This window comes from Anguilla rostrata, chromosome 5 (assembly GCF_018555375.3).
Source record: "Anguilla rostrata isolate EN2019 chromosome 5, ASM1855537v3, whole genome shotgun sequence".
NCBI classification, from domain to species: domain Eukaryota; kingdom Metazoa; phylum Chordata; class Actinopteri; order Anguilliformes; family Anguillidae; genus Anguilla; species Anguilla rostrata.
Window position 1 is genome coordinate 34345794 of NC_057937.1, and position 26184 is coordinate 34371977.

Here is a 26184-nt window from a genome sequence, read left to right on the forward strand (position 1 = left end):
AGTAATTTCATATTTTATGCAGCTCTCTTTGCCTGTTCTATCAAGGGTGTGAATCAGGCGTCATCGCACAATTGTATCTTGACATAGCACACATTTATTTCGATATTAATTTAAACTGCATATGTGGAGGGTTACAGTATAATGGCCATTTATCAGGATTTGAGGATTCACACATTGTTGCATAGTTGTTTTGCATTTTTTCCAAAGATTTTTTCATTAATGCAATCCACTACTCTGGGAAGTTAACTTGTGTTCTGACTTTTCTCGCCAATACAGGAAGCCTCTTTGGAACATTCTGGAAAATATTCAGAAAAAGTGTTAAATTTTAATTTTATATGTCAGTTTATATATAGGTATTTTACATAAAAATATTATTACATTTTTATTTTATTTTTTTCACAAGCGAAAAGACCATGGTCGATGCCTTTGGCAAAATCAAAAATAGACCAAAGAAAAGTTCTTATTAATATTAAACCATCGTTAGGTATGAATAATGATTAAGAAACCAATGTGAGCACAGTGTGAGCGCATAAAATGATGTAGGTTATCTTTCAAGCAAAACTCAAATTATCGTTCAGGTGCATAAAAACTTTGCTTTATAGCCCATGCAAAAGCACAATGTTCAACATTAAGCAGGTTGATGATTTTAATGAAGCGCACTTAGCTAATTAGGCAGAGAGTGGGGTAATGTTGAGAGAGGATGAAGAGACTTGAGGCCCACTTGTTCAGTACAAACAAACACAGCTGGGATAGAGAGTGCCAGCTCGCTCTCTCTCTCTATCTCTCACTCTCTCTCTCTCTCTCACACACACAGACACACACACTTTGTTGGAACTATATATTTCATTGCATTATCAAAATCTGTAAAATAAAGAAAACATCAATATCTATCAACATTACATTCATTTAGCACAGCACATCTTATCCACAGCAACTGAAAATGTTTCAGAAAATGTATTCATCTGATTAATGTAGATGACTAGCAATACTGCCAGACCCGGCTAACTGCATTCCCAGGCCAAACAGTATACACGAAACATCACATTAACTTTGTTGACTATAGAAATTTTGAATTTATGCAGGTGGCACATAAAACCAGAATAATATAACCTCGAACCAGAAAATGGTGTAACCTGAATTATTATAAAAAGGTGGGGAGTGGGAATGGGTGGGAAATAATAAGCGTCTGTAGAGGTGGGTCTTTAGTCTGCATCTAAGATGGTCAACTATTGTGCTGTTCTGACCACCATAGAAAGTTTGCTCCACCACTGGGGGCCTAGTACAGGCAGGCATCATGGCTGGTAAAGGCAGCCATGCAGAGAGGACATAGCCAGTCGCCTCCATTTTGCGGAACGGAGAGACTATGGTAAATGGACTGCATTTATATAGCGCTTTTATCCAAAGCACTTTGCAATTGATGCCTCTCATTCACCCATTCACACACACACTCACACACCAACGGTGAAAGGCTGCCATGCAAGGTACCAATCAACTCATTGGGAGCAATTAGGGGTTAGGTGTCTTGCTCAAGGACACGCCCAGAGCGGGGGGATCAAACCGGCAACACTCCGACTGCCAGACAACCGCTCTTACCTCCTGAGCTATGTCGCCCCTGGCCAGGGTGTAGGATATGACATTGATTGGAGCTATGGTGGAGCTCTTACATTCACTTCGCCTGTAAGTATGTACCAATGTTTTAAACTTGACGCTAGCTACAGGTATCCAATGAAAATAAAAAAGGAGTGGAGCTACAAGAGAAAGCTTAGGCAGACTGTAAATATGCCAACGTGCTTTATTACCAGCAGGAGTTCAGTGGCACATGCAGGGAGACCAGAGGGATAAGGAAATTGAAATAGTCCATGCGTAAGAATGCTGGGGTCTGGGCTAGGAGCTTTGCAGAATAGGTGGTGAGGAAGGGGTGGATTTTGTTAGATAATGCATAAAAGGAATGTGCACACCTGCATAGAAAGCATTGAAATGGTACGAGAAACCATGAAAGAAGATGACAGACCCGAGAGATTGAATGCCAAGGGAGGAGAGGAGGGGGGCCAAGTACAGAGCCTTTGGGCATAACATGATTATCTTTTGTTTTCTCACTCTCTTCATTCCTTTTTTGTCTCCATTGCTCTCTGTCGCATCTTTTGCGATGCCCTTGTCCATTTTTCCCCGTGTATCTCTCCATCCTCCTGTGCGGAGGATGCGCTGGTCTCATCCCTCTCTTCTGTTAACCCCCTCTTCCCTCATCTGTTGCCATTTATCTTCCTTCCTTCCTCTCCGCGCTTGTCCTCCATCTCATTGTCTCTGCTTATCTCTCCGTGTTCTTGTCTACGTGTGCATCCTTTCGTTTCCCCTCTCTCTGCATTTGCCCCTGTCCCTTTTTTCGCTCTATCTCGCGGTGTCCTTGTCTCCTGTCTCTCTGTTTATCTCCCTCCCTCTAGTATCTGTCTCCTTCCCCTCTCTCCCCTCTTCTCCTTTATCTGCCCCTCTTCCATTTTGTCCTTTCCTCTCTCTCCGATTCTGAAACTGGTAGTCCAAGCAGCGTCTCAAAGAATGTGTGTTTCTTCAATAACCCCCAAGAATACTATCTATTTTTCAGGGTTAGCTTAGCACAACTAATTCACTAATATACACTATAAAAACATTTATCACATCGCCCCCCTCCCCAACACACGCTCTCATTCACACTCCTATTATGATCAGTATTCTCCACAGATAATCAGTATAATCCCTCTGCATCTTTGCTTCAAAACACTTGCCCTCAGGAACAAAAGGACTTTTATGAACATCTCCATGTTTTCTAGATAAGAAGTTGTGAATTGCATATTCTTTCATTTGACCAGGCAATTGATAATATTCAGTCGTTTAAAGTTATAAAAAAATACTCCAAATAATATTCTGTTATATAAACAGAATGTATCAGTTTGCATAGCTATATCTACATATATATTGAAAATGTGAATATGAAATAATTAATATTGTAAGGATTTAAGGATGTCACGAGACATGCCAGGCGGATCGCATTTTTGAGGCACTGCGCTCATTTATTAATCCAGAACAGTGCAGCTTCAAACTCAAGCCTGTCACCCAAATTCAAATCTGCCAAACACATAACGGTGAAATCCACACCGACTATCTCACCCTAATCCCAGACTAGTTACATCAAAACAAGGAAGTCATTTGTGACCATTAAACTATACACACAAGCAGCGTCCTGCTAGTTACCCAGCCGCCATTACACTACCCCCTCCCCCCCCCCCCCACAATTAAAAAAAACCCTCCAACTTGTCACACGCCCACTTTATTGCAGTTCCTGCTTTAAACAAACCAGTGGGTGGCATGAACGTGAGCTTCTGCCCACTCCCGGCGACTGCGGCCTGTTGCTGGGGTGCATTGGCGGCTGCCACTAGCGAGGTGCTGAGGGACGTGGGTGGCTGCTGGGGATTGACGGCTGCAGACTGCTGCATGGGGGCGTTTACTGCAGTTCTGGGTGCAGGGACCCCTGTACGACACCAGGCACTCAACATACAGGATCACCTCCCACCAGTGAAGCTGATGTCAGACCCAGTAAACCACATTGGACAATTGCTGGAAGACCATGCAGGGACCTCTCAGTCATTTTACGACTTTGGTGTCCGGCCCTTTCGTTGGTGGGTGTTGTACACTCAGGCCGTGTGCCTCAGCTGGATCACCCTGTTGGAGCAGTGCAGTGCAGGTCGTAGTTCCTCTTCTGCCTTACACTTGCACTGCTGAGGTACTCCTGACCCAGCTCGTGGATGCAGTCCAGGCGGTCCTGCAGCTGGTGGATGTACTCTGGGCCCAGTGTGGTGGGCAGGTCAGTTTGAGGGGGCCTGCTAAACACTAGGTCAACCCAAACAGTAACCCAACCCATAGACACCTGCACAGCCATCCTGTAGAACATCAGGACTGGGGGCAGGTACAAGTTCCAGTCACGGTGATGGTGAGCTGTAAGCAGTGTCAACTGAGTAGATCGTGTACGGTTAAACCTCCACTAGACCATTGCTCTGGGGGTGCAGTGGGGTGGTGTGGGTCTTCACACCGGTGGAGGCAGACTGGCTTTTGACGTTCCTTTGAGAACATGCCTGTCACCAGACACTCTGGCATCACCAATGCTTGTTGTGAGGGAATTGCATATGCCTCTGCCCACTTCATGAAGTAGTCAATGGCCACCAGCACATAGAAGTTCCCTCTGTCGGTTGTCAGGAACATGTTAATGGCTAACCATGACATGCTACCTGCTAACAGTCCCAGCTGAATTAAACTAATGGCAGAACCTGTGTCAACTAATGCAGTTATTGGTGTGCCGGCTACCTCACAGTACACATAAATGCTATTCTCGCTGCAGCCCAAGCGACTCACCCTCTTCTTCTCAGGACACTCCAGTCCACAGACTGACAGTGCCCCAGTTATGCCAGTCTGCCCCTGTTTTCTGACTGCAGTTGCCATTGTGCATCATCCTGCAGCTTCCAGTTACACACCCTCATCAGATGACATTTCTTGCTGCATTTCTTGCAGCGCTACAATGCATGTCGCTGTGTCGTCGCCGCCCGAGTCGGAACTAATGTCACTTCCAGATCGCCCCTTTCTTCTGAGTGGCCCGCCACTCTTCGGCCTGCTCGACCTCGGCCTGCACCAGGGCCTCGCTCAGGTTGCCGCGACTGCGGACCTACTGCCTCAAGTGGCATGGATTTAGCCCCCTCAGGAACATGAAGAGGGACAAGCTGAATCTGTAGGCACGCTGGATTAGCCGCTGAACGTCCACAGCATGCAGGCACACGTTCTCCCCAGGCCTCCTCTCTTTCGAGTGTAGTGTCTTTAAGAGCACCTCCCCAACCCGACTGGCCAGTGCTGAACCGAGGCTCTCGAAAGACGCTGATGTCCAGGAGTGCCTGCAGTGCCTCACCTTCCAGGGATGCCGCCAAGTTGACATCCCCCTCCTGCTCAGTCCAGAGAGCTGTATCTGTGATGAGGCTAAACTGTGCGAGGTGAGCTTGCTGGCTCCCTTTTCCATCAAACCGCTGCACTTTCATGCTCAGTGGTACGCATCCCCACATAGCTAGTGTTAGCAGAGGGTTCCCCATGCCAGCTAAGCCATCACAGATGCAACTCGAAGGGAGATGCTACACTGGGGCTAACAGAGGGTACCTCTGACCTCCAGTGCTACAGTCAGGGGCTCCACTAGCCTCCTTGTTATTAATAGCTAGGCCACGTGACTCTAGCTCATTAGCCTGCCGAGCAGATACCAGCAGAGGATTCCATCAGTCCATGGCTTGTGGGCCATAGGCTCCAGCAATACTCCTGGAACTAGCAGTCGAACCCTGCACCACCGACTCGCTAGTAGAGCTAAATCGAGGGTTCCCGCAGTCCCCAGCTGGCCAGCCACAGGCTCCGCTAGCCCCATGTGAGGTAACCAGCTTGTCACCTCAGCGGGGGGGGGGGTGGGGTTGGGGGGGGTTTGGGGTGGGCTGCAGCCAGCAGAAATTGAACTTTTTGCTCATGGAAGCTTTGCTTAGACTCGCCTGGCAGCCAACCCATTAGTCCCACCTCCCCGCTTGCCCTTTCCCGCCATGGGGTGGCTATCCGTGCCTCTGACCTCTTGCGCTCGCTCATCCCCTCCAGTTGTCTCTCACGAAGGCATTGAAGTTCATCTTCGATTTGAAGACCTACTGCTGACGCCAGTGTAAAGATTTCAGCGAGAGACATGCCAGGCGGAGCACATTTTTGAGCCATTGTGCTCATTTATTAATGCAGGAGAATGCAGCTTCAAACGCAAGCACGCAGAGTGCAGAACTGGATGCCAGGTGGGTTGTCTGCTCTTTTTATAACGCAACCTGCTGCCCAAATTTCGAATCTGCCAAGCACATAGCGGCAACAGCCCATACGGCTATCTCACTCCAATCCCAGTCTAGTTACATCAAAACAAGAAAGGCATTTGAGGCCATTAAACAAAAAATAGACACAAGTGGCAATCAGCTAGTTAGCCTGCCATTACAGCATTAATCATTCCCTGTTGGCTGTTACATTGCTGACAATGAATGCTTGCGCGGGTATTTTTGCCAGTTATCACTGAGGGAAAAGATGGCAGTTACAATGCGTGTATGTCACACCAATGAACCACTATAATGTCGAAATATCAGTAAAATAAATGGAAAACATTCTTAGAATAGACTTGGACTTTTTCTCCCTAACTACAGCATGTGACTTTCTTTCATTTTGTTACAGTTTAATGCACACTGATCACCAGCCATACTGCTACAGTGAAAGGATGAATTAATTAGGATCACAGATATACTAAAGGTTTTGTAAGTTACCATTTATCAGGTGATTAGGAATGTTAATCGATCAAAGAACAGAAAATAACAAATTACATTTTAAAAGCAATTAGAAGCCTATGATGTCAGCGCTCGCGTGCTCTCCAACGCTTTGCATCTTCCCCCAGCTGCTCAATTAAAACGACGCGCCTTGACATCAGGTCCTCGTTTCCAATTAAGCTGCGTTAGAGGTAATTCAATCCGCTTCGCCGTGAAACAAGAGGCGCGGGGTGAAAAAAAAAAAGAAAATCGGCTGTGTGTGAAAATAGGCTTACGTCTCCACTGCTGCTGGGAGATGGGCTTCTCTTTGAGCTCATTTTCACAGGTGACATCATTTCTTTGTCCCTGGAGACCTGGCAACCTCACACCCTTCCTGGGTCAGAGGTGGGACTCTAAATGTGGGAGAGGATGGTCCACTGTAAGATCTAGCCTAAGAGAGCCAAAACAGCAGCTCTCACTGCATTGTTTTTGTATCTTTTAACTATTTTTTGATGTTGTTTTTTACGTGCAGATTCACACAGCGCTTTCGAAAACTATTATAAGTAAATACTGATATATTTGCAATGTTTTGCACTGTTATATACCCTATATTTTACCCTATTATAAGATTTTAAGATAACATTGCATCACCTAATGAGGTAAAGCGCAATCCAAACATTTTATAAGAATTCTTATTTAGGTCAAAAAGGTATTTAAAAGGATATTTATACAGCCTTTATACAGTTACTAATTAATGTTTATTTCAGTTTGAATAGATTCGCAAACAGAGGGCAGAGAGCTCGTAAAAACTGCTTTGATGTTTTCTGGGACTGAGATGGTATTTAAGACCTGTGCGGTTTCAAAATAAAAATGAAGACGTGAAGAGTGTCGGCGGTGCCTCTTGGGTAGAGGGCGCGAGGGAGGGAAGCGATCTGTGATTGAGGCCGAGCGAGCGAGCGAGCGAGCGAGCGTCCGCGTGCGGCCCCTCCGCAGCGGTGACGATTACGGGGCCGAGGGCACGCCGCGGCCTCCCTGCCTCAGCGGGGCATCCAGATCTCCCTGTTCCTCTCCTCCTCGTTCCTCTCCCTGCTCCCTCCCCCAGCCGAGCAGACTGTCATTTTCTCGCCCGCGATGTCTCTCGCTTTCTAATTCCTCGTCTCTGTTTCCTACCGGTCCTTACTCTCTCTCACTCACTCTCTCTTTCTCCCTCTCCTTCTCTCTCTCTCCCTCTCCCTCTCCTTCTCTCTCTCTCTCTCTCTCTCAACTCTCTCGCTGTTTCTATTTTTGGTTCTATTTTAATCATTCCTCCCTCCTGCTCTGTTTTTCTCTCACTCTGTCCCCATCTTCCTAAACATTTTATGATGCCTTTGAATGATAGATGAGTTGCACTTGATAGCTTGTTCTTGCCTGTCAGCAGTCAAGTCGCTTCTGCTTTCCTAGGAGTCGTCGTGTGTTTAAGTATGTGTGTGCGTGCACGTGTGCACGCGCGTGTGCACATGTGCGTGTGCGTGTGTGTGTACATGTGTATTTCACCACGTCCTGTGGGCCCTTGTACTCATAGCCGCTAATTTAGGTCCAATCTGTTAGCACAGGCATTCCACAGATAATTGATAATGACAAGGGTGCCAGGGTTTCTAATGAATCCATCGTCCTCTCAATATCATGCGTGGTGTGGTGTCATGAAGCTCGAGCACAAATTCTCACGCAAAACAATAATCAGGCTCCACAGCTGTGCGATTAAACTGGTGCCCTGGCCTTTACTGGAAAATGGAATGCAAATATGATAATGTTTTTGCATAATCTGTGAAAAAGCCATGTTTTCACGAAGCATCCATTTCAAATGTATTGCCTAATTGGTTCGGATGAAAAGAACGGTTTGGCTTTTACCTGCATCTAATTCATAGGCTCCCACATTCATTTTAAAGATAAATCAAATGCTGTTTGCTAATGGCTTTCCTTTTTGTTTTGTAGGTCAATAATCTTCTAGGTTAAGGTTAACTGTAAAATGGACAGAAATTAAACTACGGGTTCGTCAACTAAAAGCATGCATTTACTCCCAGTACGTCTCTCTTACTTAGCAGCGTGACCTGTGATTCCTTCCGAGAGCAACTCAGCCCAGCTGATGTAGCAATAATGGAGGATCATGGGAATCACAGATTTTTATAAGTCCTTGTTAAGTTACAAAATACTGCCTATGACATTATCTCTTCCAGTACTACGGTCTCTAGAGCACATGACAGCAATTATCTGCTAGATATGCTGTACCTGAATAAGTGTTACAAGAACAAGTTTAACTCAGAGTGAGTGCCTTGTGTAGTTGCATTTCTGGTTAAATGAGTGAGCAAAAAAAGGACATCTCAAATAATGTGTGTATTGTACATGAACATGAGAGAAACGTGTATTAAAAAAACAAAACCAAAATGCATTGGGGCGGCTTGCCGTCCCCTCCCTGCGATATCCTGGTCAAGGCTTGGCTCTTCTCCTGCCTGGCACCCAGGTGCTGGAGTGACCACCCTCCTTCAGTCGGGTAGTGCATAGTGACATGGGATAATTCAAGAGTATATGTTAGGATGAGTATACTGTATGTATGTCAGGTGCTGCAGCTGGGTGTGAGGTGGTGCTTGAAAAGATGAGATTTCCGTTTGAGATGAAAACCGGACAGGCGCTCATCTCTTCAAGCAACGCCTCATTCCCCGCCCTAGCCACAGCACATGACAGGGTCCATCCTAGCCTATACACTTGACTTATCACTTGTCCACTATGCCCTTATGCTTGGACTTTATGGTTATGAATATGACACACTGCTGCTTGTTTTCTATTAAGTTCAAAGTATAATTTGTCTTTTGCTTTGTACTAAGCTTTAATGTACGTTCTTTATTCCTTACGGTCAATGCACTTATTGTTTTCGTGGCACTTAGAGGTTAGTCATTGACCCTGTCAGTGTTCACTCTTGATGCTGTAAGGCACTCTGAGTGTCTGCTGAGTGTCATGAATGCATTAATGAATCCAGAACTTTTAGAGTAAATCAGTATTTAAAAATCCTACAGTTTGATAAGTTTGTGTCTTGGGGGGGTGGGGGGGTGGGCGGTTGGGGGGGGGGGGTGGTTGGGTGGCCTTTAATACATCTTGAGAGTTGTAGATATGCAAATATTGAAAGGATCTAAATAACCATCCCTAATGTGTATCATTATCTGGATGACAAGCGGAGATTATCATTACGAATATAAAGTGTATGGCTCCATTCTGGGTATTTTGCATATTGTGCTGGTTGCTGTCCAGAATAAAATATTTAATTGCATATTTAATGTTCGGATTCACTCCATCTGATGTACAAAATGTTCTTTATACGTGGTGAAATGCAAGCATCGTATAAAACAATTAAAGTTGCATTTCTTGTTGTTTGCCTTATTTTGAATATAAATTAAATTACCTACTTCTCAATTGGCCATACATTACAAGAAAGGATTTAAAAATTGGATTATAACAAAAATAATGGAATTTATTAAGGCAATTAATGAAGTATCTTACAAATACACAAAAATAATTAAGTATGGATAATGACAGCAAAAATGTGCTCTCTCAGTGTTAATTCAGGACTGGTCACTAGTTGATAGTTGATAAATTGATTTAATTGAAATGTTAATACTGAACAACTATTAATCAGATTATATTAAGTGGTGCCTTTTTAGCTTGGAAACTGTCTTTAGACTTTTTTTTTTCTCACTGACTTATTTGGCAATGATGCTTTTCAAAATATATTTTATAACAGAGATGATTGGAACAAGCTAGCTACTAGTTCCCTAATGTGTTTTAACTAACAAAGCAAATCATGAATACACTAGCATGGAAATATGATTGACTAAAAGCAGTTCATTATTTAACTTAATTGTGTATATCGTAAGGTAATTGTGTTAGTAAAGAGCACTTTGGATATATCTTTGATATTCAATTGACCTTGGTTGTGACCTTGTCTGACAGAGGGATATACACCCGACAGCAATAGTAGCCCAATGTGGGGCATATCACTATTTCTGAACAGTCGTTTGACTGCAACAGTGGCTAACAGCAAACTTACTGCCATGGTGCTAGCAATGCAGGATACATTTGCTATAGCTAGCTAAATATTTCAGATATGGAATTCACCTGTTTATTTGTAATGATATCTTTTATTTCCACTGTTCTAAGAAAGACAAGTGCTTTGGTGCTTTCCTAAGCTATGATAACGCCACCGATATTTTAATATTTTGTCTCGAAGCTCCAGTCAAACCACCCATTCCAGAACCCATGAAGTAGGACGTCTGTTGCACTGAACTGGATGTCCCAGTCAAAGAGTTTTGGTTATGACTGACACATACCTTACCACACTCTTCTTCTCTCTGCCCCCTCCCTCTATCCTACCCAGGGGAAGAGAAATAAGCCCGGAGTGGAGACAGCAGGCACTCCGGACTCTGCACGCGGCCGGGGGGAGAAGAAAGCAATCAAGTAGGTGCCCGGGTGCCAGGGGCGGGGTCAAATTCCCCAACGATACACCTTTCGACCTAGTCCAACCCATAATGCCCCTCACCCCCTCAGAAACATGTCCTCCCTGGCTCAGGCTCTCCTGGTTTTGGATTGCAAGCCTAATGTTCCAGCTGAGTTCCTGAGCTTGCCAGAAAACTTAATTTAGCTCCAGTATTTTAAATGATTTTTTTTTTAATGCACGCCCGAAATCTGCAAATGCTTCTTGAGAGCAAAACCCTGAAAAACACACTCTGGTCTTTTAAACTGCTTGGTCGATAAATTAGTACAGCAGAGCAACAGGAAGCTCAGATGGATCTCAAACCGGACACCATTCAGTGCAAGGACTAGAGTGCTTGTGGAGTACAGATGGTCCCTAGTGTATCAATATTCTCATCTACTCTATAAATATATGCCCTTCAATGCACTGTATTTATGGAGCTACGTAATGTTGGTACTTCAGAGGTGGCAGTTTTTCACATAGTTCAAAGAGTCTTCTTTCAGTGGCACATACTGCCGAATTGAGCAGTATTAAAATAGAAAAAAAGATTTCCCGATTGAGGATGTGTCTGGACACTTTAAGAAGCAATCTGCGGTTGTTAATAGGTCTGTTTCTTTTTTTCTTTAATGAATCCTTTACCAGACCCTTTACCAGAGTGTTTCCATAGAGGGATAGATGATGATCCTCAAGCTGATGATGGTGAGATGCAGGTTGGGTCAGAGAGAGGAAGGGCAAAAGAATTTAATAACCGGCCCTGTCAAAAAAACAGCCCATGTTACACGGCATTACAGAAAGAGAAGGATGTGACCAAAACATGCACAGCTGATCCCAAATTAAGATACATTCAAATTTGTGGGCTAACAGGGAGTGATGATCGTAACTGTCTTGTTTTCACATGTTTATGGATGCTGATGACATGAGTCAGCGCCTATGTGCCTAGAGTAGCCTAACACTCGGTGATAAGAGAGCCCAACTCATTAACCGCCAGAAAAAGGCGCTTGACCCAGTAGACAGGTAGCAGGATTGGTTGTAAATGACTATTGGCCACAATGGAGTTTAATAAGGTAGTCTTCTGAATTTTAAAGTCTGTGACTAGGCCCATTGGAATTCTACAGAAAGTGTAAAAAAATAAAGGAAAGCAAAGATTCATCTCTGAAAAGCAGAACACCAGGAAACAGCATTTAGTAATTGGTGCTGCTTATTTAGTGTTCAGCAGGTATATCCAACAGACATATTACTTGGGCCTCATTTGCATAGGCCCAAGATCTTCACCTTCATTTGTATGGAGAACCAGACCTATGGAGAACCAGACCTTCCCAGATACGAAATAAATAAATGAATAAATAGAAAAACAAAAGTGAAAAAAGAATAAATGTCTCAGTAAATACGGAAATTAAAGTATATGTGAAAATAAATGGGTGACTGTAAATGAATACCTAAAATAATTAATAGTTTATGTATACTTTTCTTTTTAAAATATATTCTGTATTTATGTATTTATTCATTCACCTATTTTATTTCTATCCCTGTATTTATTTTGTCTTCATCCATGTGATAATGAGGGGATGTGACTTTGACATTCAGGCATGGCAACCCAGAGGTACAGTAGAGTGGTGCAGGTCCTACATAGGTCAGTTAGTAACAAAGGACAAACAAAAAGAGTATACACTCAAAGGGAAATGGCACTCCCAATAATCAATCATTGGAATACAACGGAAATTGTTGAACACACCAACATATTGCTGACTTTAGCTGGCATTTGTGATGGTTAGCATGCTAACGAGCTAATGTTAACTAGAACAGAATACCTCTAATTAAGAACCTATTGCTTGCTAGCTAGGTAGCAGGGATAATTCTGCTAGCATCCCGCTCTTGTCTTGTGTACAGAAAAGGTCTGCATAATACTGTACAATCATACAGCATCGCTCGCTCCTCTGATTTATTTAATGCAGTCACAGAGCTGGTCAACTGTAACTCAGAGTGTGTGAATTCCATCACACAATTCTGCATCAGCTGTGTTTACATGTGGTACTTGCGCCAATCGAGGTTGGAAAGACGACCACAGTAATTGGGTTGTAAGCCTCTGTGTTCACCAGCGGATTTGAGCCCGGCTCAGCGGCCGATCATTTTTAATTAACGAAGTGTGTTTCCTCCTAGCCTGTAGGCCCATGTCATGCCTACAGGGTTGGCCTGATACCCTGTGTATTAACAGGGTTTGAGCCCTGGTACGCCTGTGTATTAACAGGGTTTGAGCCCTGGTACGCCTGTGTATTAACAGGGTTTGAGCCCTGGTACGCCTGTGTATTAACAGGGTTTGAGCCCTGGTACGCCTGTGTATTAACAGGGTTTGAGCCCTGGTACGCCTGTGTATTAACAGGGTTTGAGCCCTGGTACGCCTGTGTATTAACAGGGTTTGAGCCCTGGTACGCCTGTGTATTAACAGGGTTTGAGCCCTGGTACGCCTGTGTATTAATACTGGGCAGGAGATGCCGGATCCACACAATTAGGTCCTGGAACGCAGGCAGTCCAAAATGGATAAATCCGGGGTCCTGTTCCAGCAGGATCCGGCACAAATGAAGCACTGCCCACATCTTCTGATGCTCAAATTTGGACACATCATCTGTGATTTTCAGATGCACATTACAAACTCACCTGATGCCATATTCTGCCATACAGACGTGAACTGTCCTTTCACCCACCCCAAACAGATTGGCAATGTCCCGGATGGACAACCCAGCCAATAAATAATTCTCCAAGGCCTCCACAGGCACGAAATGAGATGGGCATCCAACCCTGGCGAAACCTGGACTTTGTGACCGATTCAGGCGACGAGCCACTTCCTCCAAATTGCGCAGCACTATGGGATCAACATCTGTGTCCATAGTTGCTGCTCTTTCCACCAAATTGTCAGCCAGTGCCTCCACATGGAACATGAAATAGTCGAGCTCTGCATTTTCAGCCAAGTTAGCCAGGAGTCTCAATTCTCTAGCTACCAATTGCCTGTCTGCAGCCATGTGTGAATTGTGTGTGCCATGTGCTTCTGTAGCCTAGCAACCGATGGGGAAGCAAGGCAATAAAAGCAATACAGAAAAAAACAGATTAAAAATTAAAAAACAATATACATAAATTGAATTATTTCTTCATATATTTGTCGATGTAAGATTTTATTTATTAATTTATTTCTGTGTACATTTATTTTTGCATTTATTTTCACATTCTTTTATTTGTTGTATCCATTAATTTAGTTTATTCATTCACTCATGTATTTCTTATTTGGCAGATGTGGTCCTCCATACACACAAGTGTAAGGTAAAATGTTATGTTTTTGATCAAGCAAACTTCAGCACAATTTAAAGTCATTCAAAAATATGAAATTCCATATTCAGTGCAAAGTTAATCTATGGATTTAGTTACTAGAACAGATACCTGAAATGCCATTCTTGGTGTCATGGTTGTAATATAGCTACTCCTTTAGGTGGTTGAAGTCTCCAGTATCATCACAAAAGTTGAAGTTAAGTGCTCAAAATGGAACACTTTTTATTTAAATAGGGGTCAGTCCGTGATGTTACAATTTTACTAGTATACTAACATGGTAACTGTGAAGTCTGTGTATTTGCTTGGATACACCAGCAGTGAATCAGTCTTAAAATGGAGGCAAGCTAATTATAAATGTAAGCAGTCCCTATAACACCTTATTCCCTAGAGTAAATCAGTACTATCTCTTTAAAAAAGAGTCAGCGTGACCCTTTAATACCAAAGGGAAAAAACAACAACTTTCTCTATGCAAATGTTTGTTGCAGCAGTAAGCATGCGAGACCTGCCAGTTACAATTTCCATTGTGACATAATGAAATTATGATGTGCGGTGAAGAAGGTTGACGTGCTGGCGAGGCTTCTGTTGTGATTGTTGATATAAGTGTCTGGACGGTTTCCTCTCTTCATTTCCTTCCCTCCCCTGTGGCAGCGGCAGTGGCGGCAGCCTCTCCTCCCTCTCCGGCTATACATTCCAGTTAACAGCCTTCTCCTTCTCTGACCACTCATTCTCTGTCTCTCGCTCACACTTTCTTTCTCTATGATGGGTCGTTGCGTCGGGTCTTGTGCTGTACCTGTGGAGTGCCAAGTGCTCTTCTGTTGTTTTCACTTTGACTTTGACTCTTCTTGGCTTTGTGACAGTGTCCCATATATTCTCTGTGTTATACATCCTTCACCTTTTTTCTTTTCCCTCTTAACAGAGAGACTTCTGGGATCTGCTGCTGAATTTAACTTTTCTCTGTCCATGTGCTGTGTTACTGGGAAATGTATTAATACTGCCTGGCGGGAGGGATTTTGGTTAAATGGCCATGCCCATTTCCCCTGGCTCCTCCCATATTTGCCCAAAAGTGGAAAAGCTGGATCTGACATATCCTGTTCCAGTCACACCCTTTCTATCCCAAGACCCTTTTATGTTTTAATGACGTCCCACACACAAATAGTCCCTCCCCTTAATGAAGGCAAGACCCCACCCATTCTGTTTTAGTCCAACCACTCCCACTGTTTAAGATTTAAAAAAAACAAGCAATTGTCCCTCTCCCGGGTATGAAAATGCCTCCACCCCTCCCCTCTCAGCTGTGATTGGTTGTGTTGCTCTGACCTGTCTCTCTCTCTGGCCACAGTGATCTAGACAGAGACTTTTGGAATAACAATGACAGCAGCACAGTGCAGCAGAAATGGAGCTCCTATCCACCCAAGGAGTTTGTACTAAACATTTCTCCCTATGCCCCTTACGGAGATCCTCGCCTTACACTCAAGTGAGTCTCAGTCGCGGCTGGTAAGAGACCTCTCTCTGTGCAGGGCTGTAATGAAGAGGGGGCACCCCCTCCCCCTGTATGTACTGCAGCCCCTCCCACCCCATTAACATCCATTCTCTAAATTACACCCACGGCCCCATTACATTACACTGAAAAATGGGAGAGCATACATCCAGTATACATGTATGCACCATAACATGCCTTTGCAGCTCCAGGACAGCCCTATCAGATTAATTACATTTGCACATTTGTAAATGAAACATGTTTTTTTCACATTAGTTAGTATTTGCTTTCAAAATTGTATTCAGTCACCATCATAGTGCAATGATTAAATGACTATTTGTATTCTGTGCTCGAACGTATTTATCCATACGCGCTCTCTGAGTCACTAACATATAAGTGTGTGTTCCAATGAAACATTAATGTTATCATCAGTCACCTTCAGTTCAGTGGCTCATAACCAAAAAGCATTTAAAAGTTTCAAGAAGGCCTCATGGCAACAACCAATTTAAAAAGTCTGGAGGAGAGCCACAATAGTGTTAGAGTTCCATGTCTTTCCATTGCTGTCTTATTAAGAAATTCTCTTTCTTGTCTGTTATTATGTTTTAGTCTCCCTCTGCAAATCTGTTTAAAATGAGATTCAGCACACGCTGAAATTACTGTCGGCCCATCAAAGCCATCAGCGTGAGAAAAGATGCACAGCGTGCACGTTGCATTGTGCGCGAAGTTACTACCTCTGTGGGGAAATTCTGTCCCGTTTCATACAAGAGCAACAAACATTACTCCCACAGGGTTGATCCTGATGCGAGCTTCAAATTGCCGCTCATGCACATAAATATTGTTTTGCTTGGGTTTTGCTTGGGAGACTGTTCATACTTTCATCGTGGCGCATTCTCACACAAACTACAGGAGCCGGCAACATTTGTCCTGTCTCTCTCTCTCTTAGCCCAGTTTACGTGCCCCGCAACGCCTTACAAATAGAGACGCGCATACATTAAAACCCCCCTATTCCCTACAGCCCTGCCAGTCTAACTGACCCCTAGCCTCTAACCTTTCACCTCCAGCCCATGGGCTGTTACCATGGAGACGGACAACCCTCAAATCCACTCATCGTAAAGAAAGCACATGCACACAAGCTCCAATCTTTGCTAGGACTGTCCCCCTTTTTATTTATTTATTTGTTTATATTTATTTATTTATTTCATGGAGGGTTGACCGTTGGACTTGGGCATGGTGTGGCTCCTCTTTCTTGGTTTTGTGTTATACAATATACCCTGTAATAGATTATTATTATTATTATTATTGTTGTTGTGCCTCTCACTCCCCCTCCCAATCTCCCCCAGCGTTAGGCTCTGGCTGTTTGTCTGTTTTAACACCAGCACTGTCTCCTAAACCCTCTCCTAAGTAATCCAGTGACTTTTGCCCTTAACCCAGCACACTCTAAAGATTGGGTATCTCATGCATTGACTTGCATGGTGTGGTCATGGGAGGCCCAATCCTGACAGTTATAAGCCATCTCTGGGCATCCAAATTCTCTAGCCCTTGCTTGTGAAGACTTCTAAGTTTGACTTCCAACTGACCTCTTCACATGACTGTCCTGGACACTCTATAGATCAGATGGTTGCTTAGATGGGCCTGACTAACATGGACCCCCAAGTTTTTAGAAGTGTGGCTGGGGAAATATGAACACTAATGGATTAATGGAGGAATGAGGGTATCTTTAGCTGCAGAGTTTGAGAGCTTTATAGCCTGAGGTGATAGCTGCAGAACTTTACCAAAATCCATCCGGAGTACCACTGCTAATGTTTCGTAGGGCTTCATGGCTGGTCTACATAGTCTGTGAAACATTTCTCAATCTCTTTTTTCATCCAAGCTTTCAAATTTACTTGCGTCTCCAATAGAATTGTGTGATGCAGTTTGTAAGACCAAGACCAGCTTTTATACCAGATTGAATTATATCAGCAGTACATGTGCATCAGGTGATCTGATGACTGTTGCTAAGCATGGTCTTCAGAAACACCATTATGACTTTAGAGACCAATTTGACCATGAGGATAAGGCTCACTTAAACCCTTGGTCACAGCCACCCTTAGGTTAACCCCACTCTTAATCCACTTTCTCCACTGTGACCAGTGTCTCTGGAACATCTAGTAACATCTGGATTTTGTTGGAATCTGCAGCTCACAGTTTTTATTCTGACCGTGGCTGTGATTTTGTTGTTCTCAGTCTTGTGGTGGTGGCTGGTGTCTTCGGTGTTAATGTTCAGCCCGAGGCTGGTCAGTTGGTCTCGGTTACACGGAGAAATATTTTGGCCTTTTGTGGATGCATTCACTGGGGTGAAGAACTGTGGACCCATTTCCCCTCGACACATGGACTAGAAAACCTAATGCTCTCACACCCTGTGCCTCCCAATGGTAAGGTAAATGATGACGCATACAGCTGTATGCCTGGCATAGATGCAAATCCTACACTGTAGTCACCAGGGGGTGCCACTATGCCTTACTTTGAATATCGCTGTTGTCTTAAATACAGTCTATATTCCCTTCTGGCCCAGAAGTAATTGTATTGCGATGATGTAGGTCGTCATGGCAGCATCAAAAATTCTTTGGGCATCCCCAGGGTACTGAAAGCTGTCACAGTGCCCCACGATTGCCATCAATCATTTACTCTTGGGTTTCCAGTCATTTGCCCTAAAACATGGAAGGTTTGATACATTGATGGGAGGTTGTGCACCCCTGGACTCCCTGGCTCTCTCCTCAGACCTTCCATGAAAGATTCTGAAAAAGGCAAAGCAGGCTGAAGCCAGTCACTGGTTCCCCTATGTGCTCAAATAGCTGTTCTTGTCTTACATTATTTAGTTCCTGGCAGATATTACATCTGAGGCCATGTTTTGCTGCATACAGTTCAGTTTCTGGATAACCCATTCAAACAGAGAGACTTTTTTTTTTACCACAGATATTTAGGTGAAGTGCCTTGCAGAGGGTGTAGTGGCAGAGCCAGCCGCACAGCTCATGAGCAGAGGTTCAGACAGATCCGGCTTGAAAAGCACCTGCTTTTTCCATTGCATGTACAGTACTGCAGACACATCCACCCACCATGTCCAAAGGGTTCGCAGATGCACCCAGTGAATCCCTCCCAGCTAACCTGGCGCCGTGACCGGACCCGATCCACATAGGTGTCCCCGTAAACTGAAACGCTATGGCACGAGAGACTACCCCCCCACCCCCACCCTTCACCCTCTGCTTTGCTGTGTGGCTTAACCATGGATTTTTTTTTTCCGCCTGCACTGACTACCCTGTCACTCTCCACTTCTCTCCCTTTCTCTCCCTATTTTTCTCATCTACTCACCTCCTCCTCAGTGGGGCGGTACCTGGGGGTCAGAGGGGGGCGTCTGGTGGGGGTGGGGATGGGGGGGGTCCATGTCGCAGTGACAGCGTGAGGAGTATGGTGTCGGGGGGCAGCAAGGCTGGGAGGTGGCAGACCGTCCAGGGTCACATGCAGTCCGGCGCCCTGAGGCCCAAAAAGTGAGTGTCGGGGGTGTGGAGGACTTTGCTGGGGCGTGTTTGGGGGAATGCTGTGTGGTGGGGAGAAGGAAAAGGGGGAAAAGGATTCTCAGGTGAGTGAGTGTGCTGTGAACTGGGAGGGCAGGGTGGTGGGTGAGGGGGTTTATGCAATGACTGTAATTGCTAACTGAGTGTGTTGGAGATACACTTTGGATAATGTGTGCATTGAAGACTAATAATAGTAGCAGAGCCAACACTGACTCACATATTGAGCTGACACGCAGTGCCCATGCTCAGAACATCCAGGAATGCAATGTGCAAGAATGCAGGAGATAGGAGATGGATCTGAACCCGAATGCCCTATTTGGAAATACGCAGTTAATGTATTTTAGACAGATATTGTTTTTTCCCGAAGTTGAACAATGACATTTGGAAGACTTTTTTTTATTTGTTACTCCAGAAATGGACTTTCTGATTTGAAAAAAAAGAGCATTAAATAGAAACAAGTCACTCTTTCCATTGATTAAATAAAGGGAAATACACGTCTCACTCTGTAACTCCGTGTTGGTCCATCTAAATGAGCTAGTTCTGCAGGAGTGGCATAAGAAAACAATAGTAATTTCCGTGCACAATAAAGCATGCATTCAAATGCATTTCTCGACACGTTGACAGATGCATTTACTCATGACAGGTGACAGAAGCAGATTTAGGTGAGCTGGGTTGTTCACAGCTGCAGACTGCTGCTCACCTTTCAGTGTTTCCTCACTGATGCCGTGCTTTGAAATTATTTGTGATTTGACTTCCTTTGCAGAGATCCAAATAGCCTATTCTCATTGGGTTCACATCGCTGTAGTAGGGGGAGACACACACACACATACACACACACACTCACAAACAAACAGAAAAACTGAGGGAGTGGGATACTGCATGGACCTACTAGCTTAGTTACACCTCTAAAGTGAGTAGTATTTTGCTGTGTACGTCTAGTTATCTCTACTCCTGTCTTGAGCCATCCACATCCAGCACCAAAATAATTTGTGCGAGGCAACACGCTTCACAGAGGCTAGCAGTAGGATCTTGCTTGACTAGCTAGCCAACAGTGACCTGCTAGCTAGTAACAGCCCATATTGTTCTTTCTGATAGTTACCAATGACTCAGAAGACTAAATAGTTGAGGTTGGTAGAGATTTGCTGGAGCTGCCTGCTCCCATAGCACCTGCAGTGTTTGAAGTGGCTGGAGCTAGCACTTGTGTTGCTCAGAGAGACTATTATAAAATACAGTTGCCTAATGCCTAATCATCTGGAACATATAGGTTTGTGTTGTTAGTGAAATACAGCTTTAAAAAGAAATGATCTGTTATAATGACCATACTTCATGATTCATGATATGTCGGTGCCAAATAATGAGTTTGGTGCTTTGAAAGCACAACAGTTGCAATCCTCATGTACATGTAAACTATAAAACTTGCATTTCTCTCAATTACGCACCGTCCAATTGAAGCCCACCACCACTTCTGGCTTTCCATCCAAATTCAGATGCAGATACACATTGTTTTGTTTGTTGAACCGATAAACATTCATACATCTCTGCACACCCCTCACACTTTGCAAATGAGTGTTTCCATGGTTTTCCACAAATGTGCAGGTTTTTTAATTACTGTAAATTAAACACAAACTCTTAAGCAGTATGTCTTGTGGTATCTAGAACAGCTTTGATTGCGTTTATCAAATCGCTGGAATGACCTGAAAGCAATGTGTTGGTGCAGAGAATTTCAAATCATCTTTCCAAATCAAACCAGAGTTCATTGCCCGAATAAAAAAATCTACACAATAATTACCAAAAACGAGGAACCTTATTCTGAAACATATGCACTAAAATGTTCAAACCTTCACAGTTTCACGCTCAACATAATTTTAATTCTAAGTATATAAATAATAGGCCTAATTATTTTAATATTCTTATCCATCATAGCTTAAAATGCATGACAAGTATGCTGTGGAAACTAAAATGTTAATTCAAGTAAGGAACAGATAGGTGTTATCTGGAGCTCACCATTCAACACAGAATTGAATAAACAGATGCTCCAACCTTATTGGGTGCTACTTCTCTGGTGGGTTATTGGATGCTACTGACAAGCCCACAGCAGCAGCCACCTCACTGCAGTGTCTCGGCTACCTTAGAGGTGCGAGCTCTGACGATCTGCTTCTTGGGGGCACTGTTGTGTAAGCCATTGAAAGCTGAGCTCCTGAGTTTAACAAGTCAAAAATAGAAACCAATTTCGTGTGCTGTATATTTAGAAGTTTGGCAAACGCTGCCTTTCAGGCCCAAACACAATGACAGCAGGAACGTTAAACCCGACGCCAGATTCTCCGCGATCATTCCGTCTTAATTTCGCACGTTGTTTTCGCACCTCGTGTCTGTGAGCCCTCCCCCAGTCTTTATGCACCCCCCACTTCCCTCCTTCTCCCCTCTTCTCTCCACCCTTTCGCTACATCACCCTTCCTGCTTTCTGTTCTATCATCTCTTTCTCTGCCCCTCCCTTTCTCTGTCTATAATTGGATTCTATTTTCAGGCTGCTATAAGTGTCTGTGTCTCCTGTGTGTGTATGTGTGTGTCTCGCGCTCTGCACCCCCCCCCCCTCCACTGTCACCACCAATCACTCTCTCCTTCCCTTTTCTGCCCTCCATCAAATATCTCCCTCGCTTATTTCCCCGCCGTTTCTGCGCATCCGTGCTGATTTTCGCTCTCTGTGGGGTCCGTTTCACTCCTGCCTTTCTCGCGCGTGTCTCATCTCTTTCTCTTTCTTACGCTATCCCTCTCTTTTTTTTGTCATTTTCATTTTTTTTTTTAAAGAATAGACATCAAAAGGGAACAGAGAGCCGAAGACTGCGATAACAAAAGAATAATTAGACTTAAACCGATATGACACGCTGAATTTACCGCTTCCTCGTGGTTATACTGAGTCTGCTGTCACTCAGGAAATGTTCTACCTCCCAAGTTCCTCCTGAATTTTAGGATTTTTTTTCGTTGCCGGAGACAGCGACTCGTGTAAGCGAAGTGAATTTGCCGTTCGGTATCTCCTCTTGGATCTGAATCAACGCTAACTCGAGGCACAGCCTTGTAACACCCCCCCCATTCAGACGAGCATATAATAAAATATAATAAAGGCTGCGCTGCGTTTAAAGTGAATCATGCACTTAGGGAGACAATGAGGGAGAAATTGCAAGCAAGGAGTTATTGCCATTATTAATTTGTTCCACAAAAGCGGCCGTTCAGAGTGCTTTTTAATGCTATTTAGGCATTAACCCGATGAGCAATGCGAGGAAACAGACTCGCGGAATTACAAACAGAGTGCTGGAACTGGATGTCGTATCAGAAAGGTTGATTGAATGAAACGTAGAGAAAATGGAGAGGGAAGGGCAGACGGATAAACAGAGAAAAGGAATATGGCAATTAAAAGGGTACACGGTGTAGAGGGGATGGAGCTCAATTAATGGGCGGGGAGGGAAAGAAGGACGGAGGACTGTTTACCAGAATTCTTTTCCTCTCGGAGAGATGAGACAGCATTTGTAAGTGGGAAAGGGGATGGAGTCATGGCAAGTTAAAAGAGATGATACGTTCGGAAGGAAAGTAAGCAAGTGTTTCGTAACTGATAGAAATAAAGTAGGACAAAGTGAGAATAGGACAAGATCGGACCTCGCAAATCACACAAAAACCCACACACAGACACCCCAGTAGTGGGCCTATCTTAGAGACCCACTCCTGGGCAGACACACCCACTGCTCAGTCCTGTAGTGCGTGCATATGACCAGGACACAGAAGAGCATCGCATACACACACCATGTGGCCACAGACGACACAAGCAAACATAACACAGCAGCATGCCATGCAGTCACACACTAGCCAATCGCATGGGAGACTGACATGCTCTGCATAGCCGTGTAGCTGTGAAGAATGGGTGTGCAACTTCTGCTGGTGCTACCACTCTGGCCTCACCCTGGTTTCTTTCTTTCTCTCCCTCTCTCTCCTCTTTTCCGTCCCTCCTTCCTCTTTCCCCATCCCAATTCCCTTCTCCCAATCCTTCCCTCCCTTTCACACTCTCTTCAAATCTTGCCCCTCCCTTCTTCCTTCCTCCTCATATTTGGATCCTTCTCTTCCGCAACCACTCCTTCTAACTCCTACCTTCCCACGCTGCGCTCTGCTCCTCCCCGCCTCTCCTCCCCCCCGCTCTGGGGCTGCCAGCTTCGGGGACCCTTCCCTCTCCTCGGCCGCCACCCTGGAGCACATCCCCTCGTCGGCGGCCGCCCGGCCGCGCACGCTGATGCGGCAGCAGAGCCTCCAGCAGCCCCTCACCCACCCGCCGCAGCCGGGCCCCAACGACCTGCCGCCCACCTCCCAGAGCCTGGGCCAGCTGCACACGGGGCCCGGCCAGCCGGGGGGAGGAGGCGGCGGCGGCCTGCGAGGGGGCCCCCGGGGGGTGAGGGGGAGCCCGGCGGGGGCCGGCTCCTCCCGGTACAGGGGGGCCGGAGGGGGGCGCTCGCGCTCCAACCCGGGCAGCTGGGACCACGTGATGGGCCAGATCCGTAACAGGGGCCTGGACGTCAAGTCCTTCCTGTGAGTCTCTCGCTTTTTTACGCTTCTTCGTTCTTCCGGGCCTTCCCTAACCTGTCTGTCCTTCCTTTACCGTCTGCGGAGTTCATTATCTGTCTGCGCTATTTAAACCGCGGGTAGCAAACTCCGGTCCTGGAAGGCTGCTGGTTTTTTCTGAAGTCCTTTCAATCAGCAGCCGATTTAGGCCTAGGAAACCAGGTGTGCAGCCGACCCAATCAATTGCTTAAATTAAGCACTTAAGTGCAGGCGCACATCAGAAAGCAGCAGGCTCAGCGGCCCTCTGGGATTCGAGTTTGAGACGCCTGCTTTATACTTTCACTGGCCTTCGGTCTGCATTTCATATCTGATTTATTCCCTGTTACCGATTCACTTGTACTTCTTTGCTTGAATTGCTACACTGTTCTTTGTTTATCTTGTACATTTGGGCTTCTGAACATTGCCTTCATTATGTACTTATTTATTTATCTTCATGCTATGTTATTATTTTGACTGTCTGTTCAGACTGTTCCTTGCTTATCCTCTTACCGTCTCATTTAATCGTAAACCTTTCCACCTGTTTCAGTTATTCACGCTTCACTTGTTTTTCATGGCTGGGTATTCTTTTTCATGTCTGTCTGCTTTCTCTATGATTTCTTTTTCAACTTTGACCCCCACCCCTAATTGTCCAATGACACTTCTTGTGCTGATGTCTGTGCATGTGTACATGTTTACAGTTTGTGTGTATGTGTGTGTGCATGTGTGTGTGTGTGTGTGCCTGTGTTTGTGTGTGTGTGTACTTATATTACTTAGCTAAGTAATATGCATGCTAGTATTATTGAAAGATGAATGTAAAACTGTGTTTTCTGGTATTCACAAGCATTTCTGTGCATGTGTGTATGTCTGTGTCTGGTGGGTGCACGTGTGTGGGTGCATGTGTTCGTGTGCATGTGTGTGCATGTGTGTGTGTGTGTGTGTGTGTGTGTGCGCGTGTGTGTGTGTGTGTGTGTGTGTGTGTGCATGTGTGTGTGTGTGTGGTGTGTGTGTGTGTGTGTGTGGTGTGTGTGTGTGTGTGTGTGTGTGTGTGTGTGTGTGTGTGTGCGCGTGTGATAGTCTGTATAATGTGTTTATATCACTGTGTGGGCATCAGTGTGCATTAGTGTAAAGACGGGTTAAGCTACTGTGCATGAATTCCCTTTAACCCCACCGTCAGCACAGCATTGATCCTCTGTCTGCAGCATCATTACTCCCACAATGAATTGTCACGGGTGGCCAGAGGGAGGGGCGGGGAGGGAGAGAGAGAGAGAGAGAGAGAGCGCGCCAGAGACAGCGGGTGAGAGAGAGCAAGCCAGAGTGATAGAGGGAGAGAGATGTGGAAAAAGGAAAAAGCAAATTACTCGAAAATTTTAATGGGAAAAAAACGGGGAGAAAAATCATTGGAAACTGCTGAAAATCGATGCTTCAAGAGGCAAGATGCTTCAGCTGCTTTGGTGTAAAGACCAAGACATTGATCACAGTGTGTATGTAATGTAAAAAAAAATAATAATGATAAACAAATCATTTATTCCCAGGTAATGGTCTTCCAAGATAATAAATTATGGTAATGAGGTAGCGACGTGTCAGATGGTGGACAAACGCAACCCATTATCGTAACCCTTTGTTGTGTTGACCGGTGTGCCCTCTTATCTAATTCGCCGTTTAATAAAACTTGCAGGTGTGAGATGTGGCCTTGAGTTTTCAGCGGAGTGAATCATGGGAGGTGGGGCGGGGGCTGATGTGGAAGTGATCCTTTTATGTGACCAATGGGACGCCCCGGTGTTAATGACACCCAAGGGCCCTACCGTATCAAGCACCCCCTTGTCATGGGTGTTTTGGCAATATTGTTCTACCAACAACACCTATTTAAGCATAAAAAGTGTGTCTGGGGGGTGGTGGAGCACTGTGATCAATGGATTAATGGAGAGCAAAGGGATGGATGAGCGAAAGAGAAATTAAGCTTGTGAGAGGAAGTGTGGAAAGGATGGGAAAAAGTGAATGGAGATTAGATGGCAAAGAGAACGAGAAATACAGAAAGGAGGGAACAGGGAACAGGTGGAATTTTAAATTTAAGGAAGATGGTCGGATAGGAGAAGGACAGGTAGAGGTTGGGGTTGCAGGATTAAAAAGAGGGGACAGCATGACTGAGCAGGAGGGATGGGTGACCGGTGGAGAGAGTGAGACAAGGGGATGGCAAAGGTGGATTAACTGAAAGAGAAATCTTGGTGAATTTTTGTTGTGTAATTGAAAGAGCGAAGTTGTTTCATTAAAAAAGGCATGGAAATTGAACTTTGGCATCATAATACCAGTATTCTTTTGTAATTTTGCATGTAGACAGATTTTTAATTTTAGACAGATCTTTAGATTTTCAGTGCATACAGTATGCTTTCACTACCAAGTAAATGTCTGTAAGTTGAAAGAGGAAAGACCTGGCTAGCTAGCTGCATCTCAGTAGTTTAATTAATT

General features: G+C 44.7%; 1 protein-coding gene across 3 annotated transcripts in view; it reads left to right on the top strand.

Annotated features, from left to right (window-relative positions):
- Positions 1-26184, top strand: part of LOC135255108 (synaptotagmin-7-like) — a 124625-nt gene that overhangs the window by 69803 nt on the left and 28638 nt on the right. The window contains exons 3-4 of one of the 3 annotated variants that reach the window (XM_064335865.1): positions 10711-10790; positions 15458-15592. In XM_064335865.1, the coding sequence (XP_064191935.1) occupies positions 10711-10790; positions 15458-15592 (215 nt within the window). Of the gene's footprint in view, positions 1-10710; positions 10791-15457; positions 15593-18987; positions 19117-23337; positions 23710-26184 lie in introns of those variants that run through there. The other 2 variants (XM_064335863.1, XM_064335864.1) reach the window with 2 other exon arrangements.